At 38.2% G+C, this 17500-nt stretch overlaps 1 protein-coding gene across 1 annotated transcript in view; it reads right to left on the bottom strand.

Moving 5' to 3' along the window:
- Nucleotides 1-17500, bottom strand: part of LOC135203913 (uncharacterized) — a 48546-nt gene that overhangs the window by 28867 nt on the left and 2179 nt on the right. The window contains exons 2-5 of the mRNA XM_064233846.1: nt 12837-12971; nt 12105-12272; nt 11763-11912; nt 9401-9554 (exon numbers count right to left, since the gene is read on the bottom strand). Of these exons, the coding sequence (XP_064089916.1) occupies nt 9401-9554; nt 11763-11912; nt 12105-12272; nt 12837-12971 (607 nt within the window). The remainder of the gene's footprint in view (nt 1-9400; nt 9555-11762; nt 11913-12104; nt 12273-12836; nt 12972-17500) is intronic.

The following is a 17500-nucleotide window of genomic DNA, read 5'->3' on the forward strand; positions in this document are numbered from 1 at the left end:
TTCAGATACGAAAAAATCAGGTTACGAAGGCCGCTTCGGAACGGATTAATTTCATAACCTGAGGCAGATCTAAGTATTTTTTTATGGGTTTTAAGTATAGTATGCAGATTTTAGCTATTTGTGGGGGGTCTGGGACTCATCTCCTGTGAATATGAGGGTCGACTGTATAGTGATATATACAAGTATTGTAGTCCTTGGGTTACGGCTGTCAAAACCTATAGCACTTTTTTAAATATATTCATAGAAAAATCGGGTGCCACAACTAGCCGGCGCTATATCAAGGTGAGAAAACTGGTTTAAGGAGGGTTCTCTATAAGGAAAGGAGAAACTGGTTTAAAGTGGGCCCCTGGATTCGCGGACTCACAGATTCTCGGATTTCTCTCTGAACCATATCTACCCATTATTTGCGGGAAATTCGCCTATTCGCGGGGTTTTCCGACGAACATAACCACTAATTAGTGTATTTTGATGTTACTTTCATGACTAAATATATTTTTATGATACAAAAATGATTTACTAATTTTCAAATATTAATATTGATTAATACTGTATTAGTAAGTTTAATAAGCTTAAATATCACAATAAAAATAATAATTCTCTCTCTCTCTCTCTTCAGAGATGTATGTTTTTTTGTATGATAAATAAATTATTTACTATATACATTTGGCAATGTGTATGTATGTATGTCTAATAAAGGGAGACCATAAACACACCAAAATGTAGAGAGAAAAATACTATATTTCAGAGACTGCTGTCTCCCTCTTCAGGTAGATGAATGAGAAAAGTTTACAGAGAAGGTGGTATTTATACCAAGAGATCCATCCACAGGTAAGCCAATTTAGGTCACTCCCGCTGATAACGTTCCTTTAACCTTCTCAAGCGTTGGTTGAATGAAAATCTTGTCAATCACATCTGAATCCCATGGTCCTTTTGAGATACTATTCATTGCCTGCCTCTCTTTGATTAAGGCTGATTCCATCATTTGACTCTTGTACCGGCAGTTGCTGCTATAAATTATATGTGACAAATTCCAGTTTATTCTATGGTGATGTTCATTTATATGGTTGAAAATAGCCGAGTTCTGTTGTCCATACCTAACTGACCATTTGTGTTGTATTAATCTCTGGGGAAGTGATTTTCCTGTAAATCCGATGTAAGATTGGTCACAGTCCTGGCATGGGATTTTGTAAACCCCGGCGTCCTTGGAGGATGTCTTTTGTTGGACGTTAATCAGGTTTTTGGCTAAGGTGTTTGGGTAAGGTAAATATGCAAAAGGGTTAGATTTTCCAAGGGTCTGAGTCACCGTCTTAATCCTGTCCAGGTGTGGAATTTTTATTTCTATTTTATTGTTGGGGATATTTCTGGTCTTGTCTTGAGGGGTTCGGTAGAAAATTACGTTTGCTTTGTGAATTGCTTTCTCAATTAGTATATGGTTAGGATACTTTAAAGACAAAAGTTGCTTAGGAATTAGTTCAAATTCTTTTTCCAGGAACTCTGGGGAACAAATTCGTAAGGCTCTTAAGAACAGGTTGCTGGCTACACCTATCTTGTTAGCAATGTCATGATAGCTAAAGTAGTGAATGTATGAAAGTGAGAACGTTGGTTTTCTGTATATGGTAAATTTGTATTCTGTTGTGTGTCTGATTATTAAAACATCAAGAAAAGGAATTTTGTTGTCTGTTTCCCATTCAACTTTAAATTTGATGCTGGGCAATAATGCGTTTAATTTTGAAAAAAATTCATTAAAATTGCCCCATCTATTATCCCAAAATGTTAGAATATCATCTACATATCTCATCCACAGCATGTTTTTGGGTTTTATTGCATTTATTACTGTAGTTTGAAAGTATTCCATGTACAGATTGGCTAAAACAGGACTTAAAGGACTACCCACACTACACCCGAAATTTTGCTTGTAGAATGATTCCCCGAATGAAAATACGTTATTAGATGCACATAATTCAACTAACTTTATTATTTTGTCAAGCGCCAATGAAGTTAGTTGAATTATGTGCATCTAATAACGTATTTTCATTCGGGGAATCATTCTATGAGCAAAAAAGTAATACTTTGAAACTACAGTAATAGATGTAATAAAACCCAAAAACATGCTGTGGATGAGATATGTAGAGGATATTCTAACATTTTGGGATAATAGATGGCGCAATTTTAATGAATTCTTTTCAAAATTAAACGCATTATTGCCCAGCATCAAATTGAAAATTGAATGGGAAACTGACAACAATATTCCTTTTCTTGATGTTTTAATAATCAGACACACAACAGAATACAAATTTACCATATACAGAAAACCAACGTTCTCACTTTCATACATTCGCTACTTTAGCTATCACGACATTGTTATCAAAATAGGTGTAGCCAGCAACCTGTTCTTAAGAGCCTTACAAATTTGTTCCCCAGAGTTCCTGGAAAAAGAATTTGAACTTATTCGTAAAGCCCCCCCCCCCCCATTTTCGTCTTAAAGATCCTACCATATAAACTGAGAAAGCAATTCACAAAGCAAACGTAATTTTCTACTGACCCCCTCAAGACAAGACCAGAGATCACCCAACAATAAAATAAAAATAAAAATTCCACACCTGGACAGAATTAAGACGGTAACTCAGACCCTTGGAAAATCTAACCCTTTTGCATTTACTTACCCAAACACCTTAGCCAAATCCCTGATTAACGTCCAACAAAAGACATCCCCCAAGGACACGGGTTTACGAAATCCCATGCCAGGACTGTGACCAATCTTACATCAGATTTACAGGAAAATCACTTCCCCAGAGATTAATACTACACAAATGGTCAGTTAGGTATGGACAACAGAAAACAGCTTTTTTCAACCATATAATTGAACTTAACCATAGAATAAACTGGAATTTGTCACGTATAATTTATAGCAGCAGCTGCCGGTACAAGAGTCAAATGATGGAATCAGCCTTAATCAAAGAGAGGCAGGTAGTGAATAGTATCTCAAAAGGACCATGGGATTCAGATGTAATCTACAAGATTTTCATTCAACCAACGCTTAAGAAGGTTAAAGGAAGATTATCAGCGGGAGTGACTTTATTGGCTTACCTGTGGATGGATCTCTTGGTATAAATACCACCTTCTCTGTAAACTTTTCTCATTCATGTACCTGAAGAGGGAGACAGCGGTCTCTGAAATATAGTATTTTTCTCTCTATATTTTGGTGTTTTTTACAGGGTCCTTTTATTAGATGGAATTCTGTTGTAACAGAACATTTTTACCAGTCATGTATGTATATATGTATGATTGGTATGAGCGCCCGGGCCATCGGTCTGACGGGACTGAGATTCGGAACGGAGATGGGTTTACACCCCGGGAAGGTCGAGACCTACATTCAGGAGGCCGGAAACCCCAGGGAGCCTGGGCTACCAAAATTTCTACTTCCCCCCCTCCGAAGGGTGAGAAGGGATTCTCTGAAACAGAGCTGGTTCTGCCCGTGAAGCGGGGCTGGCTATGCCCGTAGACTTGGTTATTTTAATTTCTGTATACATATGACTTATGATTTGGAAAAAGAATACTATAGGTTAAACATCAATGACATCAAAGAAGAGAGAGAGAGAGAGAGAGAGAGAGAGAGAGAGTTGGTATTACTGAGAAGAAATAGGGTAAGGATAAAGCACGTGGATTGTTGGAGAGAGAAAGCGAGAGTATGAGAGAAAATGAGAGGGAGAGAAAGTGAGAGTAGATGGGGTGTTAGGGAGAAGAAAAGAGGAAAAAAGACAGAGAGAGAGAGAGAGAGAGAGAGAGAGAGAGAGAGGAGAGAGAGAGAGAGAGAGTTGGTATTACTGAGAAAAAAAAAGAGGGTAAGAGACAGTGATTGTTGGAGAAAGAGAGAGTAAGAGAAAGGAACGAGAGGGAGAGGAAAAGAGAGAGAAAGATTAAGAGAAAGGAGCAAGAGGGGAAGGAAGAGAGAGAGAGAGAGAGAGAGAGAGAGAGAGAGAGAGAGAGAGAGAGAGAGAGAGAGAGAGAGAGAGGGGGTGTTAGGTAGGAGAAAGATGGAAAAAGTGGGAGAGGGAGAGACAGACAGACAGACAGAGAAGAGCGGTTGTTTGGAGACAGAGAGACAGAGAGTTGGTATTAGTGAGAAAAAAAAGAGTGAAAGAGAGTGATGGTTGGAGATAGAAAGAGAGTCAGAGAAAGGAGAAAGGAGCTTTCTCTTTTCTTTCTTTTCCATTTCAGTTTCAAGTGCCTTCAGTTCCCAGTCAGCTTGGCTTTTGCCATGACTATCAATAAAGTTCAGGGACAGTCTCTCAGAGTGGCTGGCATCAACTTGAGCAACCTTGCTTTTCTCACAGGCAGCTTTATGCGGCGTGCTCAAGAGTGGGCTCTCCGGAACGCCTGTTCATTTTGTCACCGGAGGGAAAAACAAAGAACATAGTCACCCAAAAGGCTCTCCAGTGAATTGGAATCTCTCTGCCAACACCAAGAATTTTTCTTTCCATATATGTTTATGGTGCTTCATTTCGGTATTCATTTTTAAGGATGTTAGTTTTGTCAGATTTGTATTCAGGTTGTGGTACTGTATTCAATTGTGGCTTGATTTATCTCTTTTCTTTTCATAAACTATACTCTGGGTTACACGGACCAATCTCGCTGGGACCAGCCCGTAAGGCGGGTAACCAGCTAGTTTACTATAATTAATATTAATGTAACCAGCAATATCAATTCATTTAAGAAAATACTATAGTGAATTAGTAAGATTTCAGTTTATAAATTTAAAAAATTATGTAAGAATGAAGGAAATCCCAGTCTTCTCTCTCTAACTCCAGGTACGTACTAAAGCTGTCAAATACATCAAGTAATGTGACAGGAGGGGGGGAGGAGCTGTTGTGTTGTTGCCACTAAGTGTTCATGTAATTTCTCCTCTCTCTCTCTCTCTCTCTCTCTCTCTCTCTCTCTCTCTCTCTCTCTCTCTCTCTCTCTCTCTTCTCTTCTCTTCTCTTCTCTCTCTCTCTTCTCTCTCTCTCTCTGTTATTAGCTGTTTATATATTTCTAATGGTAAAATGTTTCAGATGACTTTGAAATTATATTAATACGTGTATACCAATGCAATGATGCAATGGTATATTTGATGTTGAATGATATTTCAGGTATACATTTGGTATTTGAACTTTCAAGATAGGCAGATACAGTATAACCATTTTTAGAGGGGAGTTCGAGCTATTCGCGGGGGTGTCTGCTACCCATCCCCCGTGAATGTGGGGGGAACACTGTATTACCATCGCAAAGCTTACAAACCTGTTTCTTTCCCCAGGCTTACACAAGTCTTTCACTCTCATTATAAATATTTATCTTCCAGATTATGGCGATTTCTGACTTAGGGCAGGCCATTGGAACAGAATTCCCACCGTAACCCGGGGACTGCCTAAATGTTAACTCATGTGCTGACATCACTCACACCCACTAATGGGAGTCATTGCAGTCACGTAAACTGTTTGTTAACTGCTCTATTTCTTCAAGTTTTATTATATACCACATATACTCATGAATCATGTGACTTTTGAAGACCTAATTTTGGAGTTAATTTTAAGGGGGTCACATCATACCCGAGATATTTAGAGTATATAAAAATCACATATTAGTATTGTATGATAAAATACAAACATAATGAATAAACATCTTTTCCATGGATCTTTTAATGTTATGCTTTACTTCACCGCATCCAATAATATTATATGTATTTTCATATTACTATTTGTTTGTATTGTAAAATACAAACATAGCAATCAATGCTTTGGTTTGGAAATCAGCTGAGGGTGATTGCAAGGTAAGTTTGTTTTGCTGTATTGAACTCAAACCAGAGTGACTTTCTTGCTTCTAGTTAGTGCAAGTGAATCTCAAGATATGCTATTTATATGGGACAAGGTTATTTTACGTTATACGAAGTGTTTTAAAGTCGAAATATCACTTAACCCTTAAACGCCGAAGCGGTAAAATAAAAAATGTCTCCCGTGTGCCGGAGGTGTTTCAGAGTGAGCGCGGAAGCGGAAAAAATATTTTTTTCAAAAAATCACAGCGCGCTTAGTTTTCAAGATTAAAAGTTCATTTTTGGCTCCTTTATTTGTCATTGGCTGAAGTTTAGTATGCAACCATCAGAAATGAAAAAAATTATCATTATCATATATAAATAATGTGATATATGATAGCGCAAAAACGAAATTTCATATATAATTGTATTCAAATTGCGCTGCGCGCGAAACGGTTAAAAGGTAACAAGTTACTTTTTTTTCGTTGTAATGTACACTAAATTGCAATCATTTTGGTATATAACACATTGTAAAACGATAAAAGCAACACAGAGAAAATATTATCACAAAATAATGCATGAATTCGTAACGCGCAGACGTAAACAAATACTTTTTCAAAAAATTCACCATAAATCTAAATATTGTCCTAGAGACATTCCAAATTTCTTTCAAAATGAAGAGAAAATGATTGAATATTACTATACTGTAAGAATATTAGCTTACAAATGCAGTTTTCAACCATATCTGATGAGTTAAAGTTGACCGAATGTCAAATTTTTTAATATATATTTTTTTATATGCAATTATTTTGGAAATAAGAAAAGCTACAACCTTCAAATATTTTTAGTTTTATTCTACTTAAAATTGCGCACATTTTCATATATAAAACTCTATGAAATGCCTAATATGAAACGGAGCAAATATTCCAAGAATGGGACGTACGCATTTCGGAGATTTGTGGTGGAGAATACGCGAGCAGAGGGAAGGAAAGTTTTTTTTTTTTTAATTCACCATAAATCTAAATATTGTGCTAGAGACTTCGAATTTGTTTCAAGATGAAGATAAATAACTGAATATTACTAGACTGTAAGAGTTTTAGCTTACAATTGCGTTTTTCGACCATTTCGGTAGTCAAAGTTGACCAAACGTGGTTTTTTTTCTATTTATCAAGATTTATATGCAAATATTTCAAAAATGAGAAAAGCTACAACCTTCAATTATTTTTTGTTCTATTCTACATGAAATTGCGCACATTTTCATATATAAAACTTTATGTAACGGCTAATTTAAAAGGGTGCGAACATTACCACAATCGCACATATATGATTTTTTCGGAAGAGTTACCGTGCGGACGTAAAGAAAATGTTATTTTTTTTCATAAATTCACTATAAATCGAAATATAGTGCTAGAGACTTCCAATTTGTTGCAAAATGAAGGTAAATGCTTGAATATTACTAGAATATAAGCGTTTTAGCTTACAATTGCGTTTTTCGACCATTTCGGTAGTCAAAGTTGACCGAAGGTTGAAAATTTGTCACTTGTCATTTTTTATATGAAAATATTTCAAAATTGATAAAAGCTACAACCATGAGTTATTTTTAATTGTATTGTGCATGAAATTGTGCAGGTTTTCATATATAAAACTTTATGTAACGGCTAATTTAAAATGGTGCAAACATTACCACAATCGCATGCATGATTTTTTTCGGAAGAGTTTACCGCGCGACGTAAGGAAAAAGTTTTTTTCATAAATTCACCATAAATCGAAATATTGTGCTAGAGACTTCCAATTAGTTGCAAAATTAAGGTAAATGATTGAATATTACTAAAATATAAGAGTTTTAGCTTACAATTGCGTTTTTCTACCATTTTGGTAGTCAAAGTTGACCAAAGGTTGAAATTTTGGCACTTATCGTTATTTATATGAAAATATCTCAAAACTGATAAAAGCTACAATCATGAGTATTTTTTTGTTGTATTCTACATAAAAATGTGCACATTTTCATATATAATACTCCATGTAATGGCTAATTTAAAATGGTACAAAAATTATGTCAAAGTGACGAAATAATTTCCGAGATGTGTCACAGATACTTTTTAGTGCGGCAAGAAAGAAATTCGCGCTTGCGCGCCTGCGTAACGATTGTAAACAAAACAACACCTTGATCCGTGAACTCCCAGCATCCCCCAAGGCGCGTGATTCAAGAGTTTTCAGTTGGTAGGTCTAAAAGTATTTTTCCGCAAATTTTTAAACAAACTTTTGTATGTCAACGTAAAATACGTCCAGTCGGCACCCGAGAGACAAAAAATGTCGACGTAAAATACGTCCAGTCGGCACTTAAGGGTTAAATACGTATAGTTTGTGAACGAAATTTAGTTATTTTTTTGTTAGTAGATGGCGCTGAGGGCATATTTACTGTGTAAACAAAAATCAACAGACTCGATTCCATATTTTTCACTTGATCTCATAAGAATACTACAAGCTTTACGTATTTATCTTTTATTGGAGTGAAAACACTGAAATGTGTTCTTTCACACCCAATAGTTTTGATTAAAACATGTTTCTCTCAAATTTTGTATACGGTCGAGTTTGATGGTACTATACTTTAGTTTGCGAGTTTCATCCACATTGCCGATTCACGATACTAGTCGTTATCAGATCAACATTCTTTCCTCAGATTCAGCTAAAACCTACAGGTTAAATTTAGCAGTACTATATGCCCTTGCCGATCTTTTCTTCAAAGTGAGTAAGGATATAGTAATGTGAGAATATCAGTCTTATTCTCCTTAAAGTCATTTGTAACATAACTACGGTAATTTTTTACTATCGTACAATGGTTGAAATCCAAGCAAAAACACTGTTGTTATTGGATTAGGCTGTTCATAGCAAATCAGCTATTTCTGGCTGTATGCATTTACACAACAAATATAACATCACTAACAATACTTTTGGCATTTCTTTTATTTTTTTAAACTTAACCAGAAGATGGGATAGATAAAGAGATGGAGGAAAAGGGGTTAGCCTAACTATAAAATGGAATAGATGAAGAGGAGGAAAAGAGGCTAGCCTGTTGCTATTTGGTCACGTAAATTTAACTCGTATGATACGTGAGATACATGATAAAATCATATTTTAAGGGTGAAAATTAGGGGGTCGCATGATATGCGAGATTGCGTGTTACATGAGTATATACGGTAATCAAAACAGCCTTTCTTGAGTACAAGATTTCTTAAGACCAATAATTGCCGTTTCATGTTACAGGCAATTTAACTTTCACAATACAAGGACTAAAACATCTGCTACTAACTATTAAATTGCAGATGATAAAATGCAGGTACCTGAAACAAGGTAGATTCAGTAGTACAAGCAGTCCCCAGTTATCGGCGGCCTTTGTTATCAGTAATCCGGTTTTACAGCGATATCTGGGTTTTCAGCGCTATTATTGCAGATTTTTGGTTATTGGCAATGTTTGGCTATCATCATGCTGTCAGGAACAGAACCCCCCCTGATAACCGGGGACTGCTTGTATACAGTAATAACCATATTACAAAAATACCACAACTTGTCATACTACCTCCTGGTCAAGCCACAGTTTTTTTTTTAATACCATACCTTCTGAATTCACCTGTTTCCTCACATGTGTTGATGGCTTCTCTGTCTGATGCGGTGTGTGCATTGAATCTGCTTTTGAAGGGCTACCCAATGCACTAGAACTTGGTTCATCTCCTCTACCACTGTATTTCTCAAAATCACCAAAAAACTGCACCTGGTATAAAATAACATTAACTTCAGTGAAACTCCTTGCTACATTCACAATGAAAGCATGTAATGAAAATTACATTTTAAAAGAATAAAATTCCTGTCCACCTAAAATACACCGTCTCATTAAATTTTTAAAATATGACTAACCCTCAGGGTCATAATTAAATCATAAAAGAATACATGTAATTACTGCAGAGTGAACTGAGCATACTAACCCTCAGATTCTGGAAGATAAGAAAAGTCTCTGGTACTGAAAAATCAGTCTATTATAAAACACGAACTGAAAAATCAGTCTATTATAAAACACGAACTGAAAAATCAGTCTATTATAAAATAAAGTACAGGCAATGAAATAATTACTAAGAACAAAAATAGCAAATTTTTAAAGTAATTTGTATTTTTCCTAACATACAAACCTGAAGATCTTTACATAGGGATTTAGCCCTTTGGCCCAAGTATCAGAATAAGAATAAGGGGTGGCTGAGGTGGGCCGTAAATTAAAAGACCTTTAGGTTTGTATGTTAGGAAAAATACAAATTACTTTAGAAACTTGCTGTTTGTTCATACACAAATACAAACCTTCAGTCTTCATATAGGAGACTTACTTATTGGAGGCTGGAGTCTATAGTAAATCTGAACCGACTGGTTTGGTCCTACCCACCTGGGAATACCTTCCTGATTTGGAAGAGCTGAGGAAGGAATCCTCTACCTCTAGCTTGTAGACATATGGGATGTTGCAGCTGTCAACTCCTGGGCTTAAAGTAATGAGTTGTGTCATTACTTTGAATAAGGCTTGGAGGAACCCGAGAGTATTGGAGACAATAACATTGCTAATAAAACCAAAGGGTTTATTTCATTATCTATTCTTCTCTCACCTTGTCTTGAGAGATGGGGGACATGTAGCCAATCCAACTACCACAAGATGAAGGACAGGATGCTCCAGTTATGTTCTAGTCACTCGCCAAACTCGTCCATCCAGCATGTGACAGCCGCTGCCTGTCTCTCTGTTTTAAGAGAGACACATGCAAAGAAGAATAGGGAGGAGACCAGTCACTCACACACCTCTCTACCGACCACCTTAGACAAGATGCCTTTGTCCCTCAGGGGAGTTGGATGAGCTACAAGATCCATGAAGTAAATGTGGTTGTGGCACAACCACATACCTGCACATATTACCTGGTGAACCAACAGATTCTTCTGGAATGCAAAGGATGTGGAAATGCCCCTAACTTTGTGATCTCTTGCCCAGACTGAACTCCCGTCTACCTCACCAGATGAAGAATAAGCTGATTGCTGTCTCATGAAGCCCGAAGGAGATTGTGTTCTTGAACAACTGTTCCTTGACCAAGTCAGAACTACAGAGAGGTGTAAACACTCACGCCCAAGATGCTGAGTTTTATTGAGGTAGTAACGCAGCACCCTAATTGGACAAAGTAGTGTCCTGTCTCAGTCATACCTACAAATTCCTTTCAGGAGGAGATAAAAAAGGACTTGAATCTGGCATCATGGACCTACAGATTCTGAGTCTTAGTTACAAATTCCGGGACCAACTCAAGTGTAACAGTGCCTTCCCCCTCCCAGAGTGCTTAGCATTAAAGACCATGAAGCTTGCCTACGCTCTTCGCTGATGCCAGGGAAAACTAGGAAAACAGTGTTAGAGTCGGATCTCTGTTTGATGACTCCCTCAGTGGCTAATACAGTGCACGAGCTAGGCTCAAGACAGAGAGACAGCCCACTCGGTGGTCTGAGTTCCCTGGGTGAGCAAGATTTCCCATGAGGAGAAGAGATCCATTCCCTTCAACTGAAGGACTTGGCCAAGGGCAGCTCTATAACCCTTAATGGCTGAAACAGAGAGAAGCTCCTCTCAATGACGAAAGACAAGAAGGTCCGTTAACCTGCTGAAGAGATGCTCTGACTGGAGAGATACCCCATCAACTGCACCAACTACAGAAAATGGCCCAATTCTCTGATGGATTTTATAAACAATAACAAAGGTAGCAAGGGGTGAGACTGTCAAAACTCAAAAACACTTGCAGACACAGACTGTAAGGCCAAAACAGGTTAAATGAGTGTCAGTCAATTTTGATTTAACATGTCAAAGTTTGAAAGTTTCTACCCTCAATGCCAACAATATTTTTTTTTTAGGTCATCAACTGCTGTAAACATAATGGGCACTCTTGGGATCTTTATAGGGTGATATTAAAATACTTACCTTTTGAGAATGAGTGGGAGACTTCATTGGTGCTGTTTGAGTCTTCTGAATTTTACCTTCTACTGGATGATTGCTATACTTACTTATGCCACTGTATTTCAAAGGTGACAAAATAATTTCTTCATTTCTTTGTGCAACTGTATAATTTTCCTGTAAAGTTCAGTTTTGGAGTTAATTCTCTTGAATAGGTATTTACTTGTGAAATTGAGTATCTCATACTGTGCAGTTATAGAGCAGATTAACAGGTTATCAAGTGACTTATCCAGACTCAAAAAACAAGCAGTATTTAATGCACCTCAAGTTCTTCATTAAACAAAAACATTGTCCTGACTGATATTTTACCTTTTTCTTTCTTTTCTTTTGCAGGTTCTTGTTTGCTATGGCCAACAGTTTCTCTCTCACATATTCTGGTTGTAAAATGTCAATATTACAGGTATCAACTTCAGAAGATGCTAATTCAGATGAATCAATACTATCTTCAGTTCCACTCCCAACCTTTTTTGGCAGTGCCTGAAATTGAAAATTCAGGGCACAAAATCAGCAAAAACATGAAGGTATCAAACCCCACAAAAAGTGAGAATGAAGCAACAAAATTTACTCGATACAACTGAAGCCCTGAAGCTTTCCAAACAGTTCAAGCACAGTAATGATAGCCTACCACCAACATTTGTCATATTATACTGTAATTAATGAGATTAGTTTAATGAAATGCACTCTCATATGGCTGACCAAAGTCCATAACCAAATCACCTGAATTAACGGTAAAGTAAATCAACCAGTTGCTCAATACCTGTTCTCTCACCTAACAACATGCACAACTATCACAACTGACTTAGGAAGACTAAAGTATATGATAGAAATGAGAACACTCACTCATTACTTGAGCTACAGTATGATACTGAGTTTCTATAAAATCTGAAATTCAACAAAAAGCTTCATCTCAGACATTGCTGGGACAAGAACTGAATCAATATGACTGCTTCAACCTGCAGTTAGCAATGCAGTTTGAAGCTCTATGTTATTATGCCATTCATAACAAAACCTGTCAAACAATGAAATTATCTGTAAACTAACCTTGACTTTCTTTGGTGGTTGAATCCCAATGGCTGACGTGATGGCAAATAAACGATGACACGTGCCAACTAGATCACCGAGCAATTTCTTCCAAGATGGTGATTGAAATGTTGCCTCAGAGTAAGTCTTTAGTGCCTAAAATATAGTAAGAATATTGCCAAAAGCAAAGAGAAATGAAAGCAGACAAATGTAAGTCATGAACATAATTTGGGTGAATGTCCATCATGTTTGTCGAATGATAGCACCCTAATATACGGACACTTTTCATGGACACATACGGCTGAAAATTTACAAGTATCAGCTTTTCCTTAATCAACTTATCTGCACTTTTATGTTTATTCTCTCATTATTTTATAATGAAGATTATCAGACCTTCATCTTCATTTTCCATCAAAACCAGATACAAAAGCCAAATTTTTTTTATACCCCTTTTCATTGCAACTATGGAGTGGTACAGCTGACATAAAGTACTTTGAGTGCCACACTGCAGTACTAAAGTTTCTGTCAATCCCTTATCACTGAATCTCTAGTCTTTTCCCTCCTTGCTGTCCAGTTTCTTGAATTTTACCTTGCTCATATTTTCACCTCATTTAAGGACAAATCATTTGGGTGAGCTCTAAAGTTTGATTTAGTGGCCTCGTTAAACAATTTTGCATAATAAAACAAAACTTCTAGGAATCAACAATTCCAGTTTTTCTAAAAATTACACATTTTCCTTTTATCAGTTTCCTTGAATGTTGCATTTAATATAATTTAAGATCTTCTTATCTCATATTTACATGTAATTCTGTCTCACTCCTTTGTGTCTCCTACGTACCACATGTCCGGACAGACAGGACACCTGCTCATCTAAGATCTAATCCATTACTGATTACTATTTGTGTTACGGGCCCCTAACATCCCCTTTAAACCCCTGGGGTGTTATAAATTCTTTTTAATATGATTTTAAGTGTAAATATAATTGATTAAGCTAACCTTAGAGTTTGCATAACTGATATCTAATCTGAAACAGGCCCTTAGCCTCATTTTAATTACAGACAGTCCCTGGTAATAAGTTGGGGGTTCGTTCAGAATGCTTGATAAACGAAAATTGCCAATAACTGAAAATCAGTGATTTTCAACGTTTATCGATGCTGATAACCGGATTTTGGCACTGATAAGTAATGGCACCTCTGTTAGGTATGTATCAGTGCCAATAACCAGAAATCTGCACATTTCAATGACGAAAATTGCTGATTTTCGGCACTAGACAAACGCCATAAAACTGAATTGCCAATAACCAGGGACTGCCTGTATATGATTGCCCTTTCTTGTGCAGGTCATTTGCAGTCCGACGTAAGTTATCCCCCAACAGCTGCACACTCCCAGGTACAATTGTATTATGTTAAGTAGAATGCGACTGATATATTCACTAGGGAGAAGAGATTGGCAAGGAAATATACTGCTAAATTTATGCTGAAAGTTGTAGCTGAAACTGAGAAAACAATGTTCAAGTTGATAATAACTATAAATTATCATATACTGGCAACAGAACCTTTGATATGTTCATAAATAAAATTGGAGAGAAAACCATTTTAATCAAAACTATTGGCATGAAAGAATATATTTTACTACTGCTGATAAAAGAAAAATATGTAAAGCTAACCTAATATTATGATGAAACCACATGAAAATAGCAAACAAAACCTTTTAACATTTTTACGCAAAAAAAACATACCCCCAATGCCATCTATATTACCAAAAAGTATACGTACGTACCTAAATTTAGTTCACAACAAGACATATTTAAGTCATATTTTGACTTAAAAACACTTTGTATAACAAAATAATAACCTTGTCCCATATAAATAAAGTACCTAGAGATTCATTTAATCCTTAATGGGCAGATAGGTTCTCAGGAGTAGTAATAACATGTTTGGGGTGATGGATAGATTGATCCTTTAAGATAAACTCAAGACTCGGTGGCTCATGCAAGTTTATAGTGATTTTGACTTCAAAGGGGAATGTACTGCTGCTCTGTCTCATGTGACTTCTTTTTGTAAATTTGCTCATAAATATACCAAAGGGCTGCTGTTGGTTTTAGTTCTTGCTTTTTACAATAGTATGTCAGTTGTATATGTAATATTGCAAAGAAAAGTGCAAAGAAATAAAAAAAAAAAACATGTAGAAATTAAAAAAGTTACTGAATCTTTGGTCTCGGTAAATTTGTTAAATATTTTTCAACAAATATGCTAAAAATTTGTTACTGATTTTATTTCTTATCTATTTTGATATTGTGTGAGTTTTATTTATAATTTTACCAAAATAAAATTATTTATTAGAAAACACATATTTAACCCTTTAACACTGATTGGACGTATTAAACGTCGACTAAAATTGTCTGTTGTATGCCGATTGGACGTATGGTACGTCGACGAAAAAAGTTTTTTTTAAGATTCATGGAAAAATAGTTATAGGCCTACTAGGCAAAAACTTTTGAATCACGCGCCTTGGGGGATGCCAGGAGTTGTTGTTTTGCTTACAAGTGTGACCCAGGTGCGCATGTGCGAAATGCCTCCTTCTCGCATCAGCCAGCATCAGCGACGCGTCGTCCGAGAGCGATCTTTTGCCGCAATTCTGTTTTAGCGAACTTTTGCAAGAGTTTGAGTATTTGTGGTGGTACAAGACGCACTAGAGGTGTCTCAACGTCGTATGAAGTGCGAAAGGCGCATTTTACCCCTCGGGAGGGATCGTGTGAGACGTATTTTGGACTTGGATGCTGGCAAGGGACCAAGTACCCAAGATGACCTCGCGCCTCAACGCTGTTCCGTGCGGCCTCATTTGGACAAAAGTGTTCGTTCAAGGACCACAATGCGTGTCTCGTGTGCCTTTAGTAACCGCTAGGAAGCATCGGGGTGTCCTTAGGGGCATTCGTAGGCATTTGTGAGGCCTCGAACAAAAGGACATTGACGATTACTTATTACAGCTCGATCGGCAGCATGTCACAAGTCCTCATTTTGATGGCGGTTGGTCATCTAATGACGAGGACATCACTCCCGATGTTAGTGATGATGAATATTTGCCCCCAATTTCCGTTCGAGGGTCACATCCCGAAAGTGAGCTAGCTCAAATTTAGTGGTTTTAGTGCGTATGAGGGGGAATCTGAGAGGTGGAGGAGGAGGAGGAGGAGGAGGAGGAGGAGGAGGAGGAGAGGATAACGTCGTCTAGTTTTGTCACCGATGACGACACAGAAAGCGAGGGCCTAAGTGAGGGAGATGGGCCAGTGGGGAGGTTTCGAGTGCGAAACCGTGCCCGAGAACATGCGCTCAGGCACATAGAAGGTCGGTCATCCGAGAGCGACGAGGGGTGGTCGGAGGACCCCACCCCACCTAACATGCACCTATTCACGGCAGCACCTGGGCTCACCGTACCTGTTCCTCTCACTGCTCTGGGGTTCATTCACCTGTTCCTTACATGGGAATTGCTGGAATACCTGGTAGCAGAGAAGGCAGACTACGCTCAGTACTGCCGTGACGAACTACAGACGACATTGTCGTATCGCTGGCAGGGCTGCAACCTCACCTACATGGCGCATTTTTTGGGCTCCACATTTTTTTTGGTATGATGCCTGCTGCCGACGTCAGGCAATATTGGAGGTGGAATTTTTTTTTTAAGTACGCCCAAAGTGCCCAGCGTTATGCCCCGTGATAGTTTCCTGGCGTTGGACAGGTATTTTAACGCCTTCAACCGATGGTCCATACCCCGGAATAAACCCGATCGCCTCATCTTAGTCTGCCCAGTGTTGGAGTACATTCATGAACGGTGCAAAATTCTTGTGGTTCCTGGCAAGAACCTTTCTTTGGATGAGGGGATGATGCCTTACAAAGGACATCTTAGGATTAAAGTGTATCACCCCAAGAAGGCGAAGAAATATGGAGTTAAATTTTTTTTATTACGGAGTCCAACACTGGATACGTCGTGGACTTCTCGGTGTGTTCCGGGGTCTTCTCCACGCTGCGTGACACTGTGTTCAGTCTTGCGGATCGTTTCCGTAACCAAGGATACCACCTGTTTATGGATAATTATTATAACTTGGTATCCCTGGCCCAGGAACTATGAAGCAGGTGTGCACGTCAGTGGTACCCTTCGGTTGGTGCGTGGGGCCCCGAATGTCCTCAAGAGGTTTGCTAGCCAGCCGCAATATCTAGCAAAAGGAGAGACAGAGTGGCGGCAGAAGGGAGCTGTCTTCGTCATCTGCTGGAAGGGGGTCCGACTCGTCCCCATGATTACGACGAGTCATGAACCCATCCAAGAGGAGATCGTCCAGCGGAAGAAGACGCGTCGGCAGGGCCGAGTTACGTATGAGGAGTTTCGTGTCGAGCGGCCTACCATCATTGGGCACTACAATAGGCACATGGGAGGAGTTGATCTCTTTGATCAACTCATCCAGTACTATCCCTTCTCCAGGAGAACCAGGAGGTGGACACAGAAGCTCCTCAAATACATTCTTCAGTTAGCCCTCCAGAATGCCTACATCCTCTACTGTGGGTACTACAATCCAGAAGTCCAGAGATTGTCCCACATCCAGTTTCTCGAGGTAGCCAGGAATGCCCTCATCAACTTTAATCCCAAGAGTGGCCTTCCATTCACTGGCCCCCTGCCCCGAGCTGCAGATCTGCCCCTAG

This window comes from Macrobrachium nipponense, chromosome 44 (assembly GCF_015104395.2).
Source record: "Macrobrachium nipponense isolate FS-2020 chromosome 44, ASM1510439v2, whole genome shotgun sequence".
NCBI lineage: Eukaryota > Metazoa > Arthropoda > Malacostraca > Decapoda > Palaemonidae > Macrobrachium > Macrobrachium nipponense.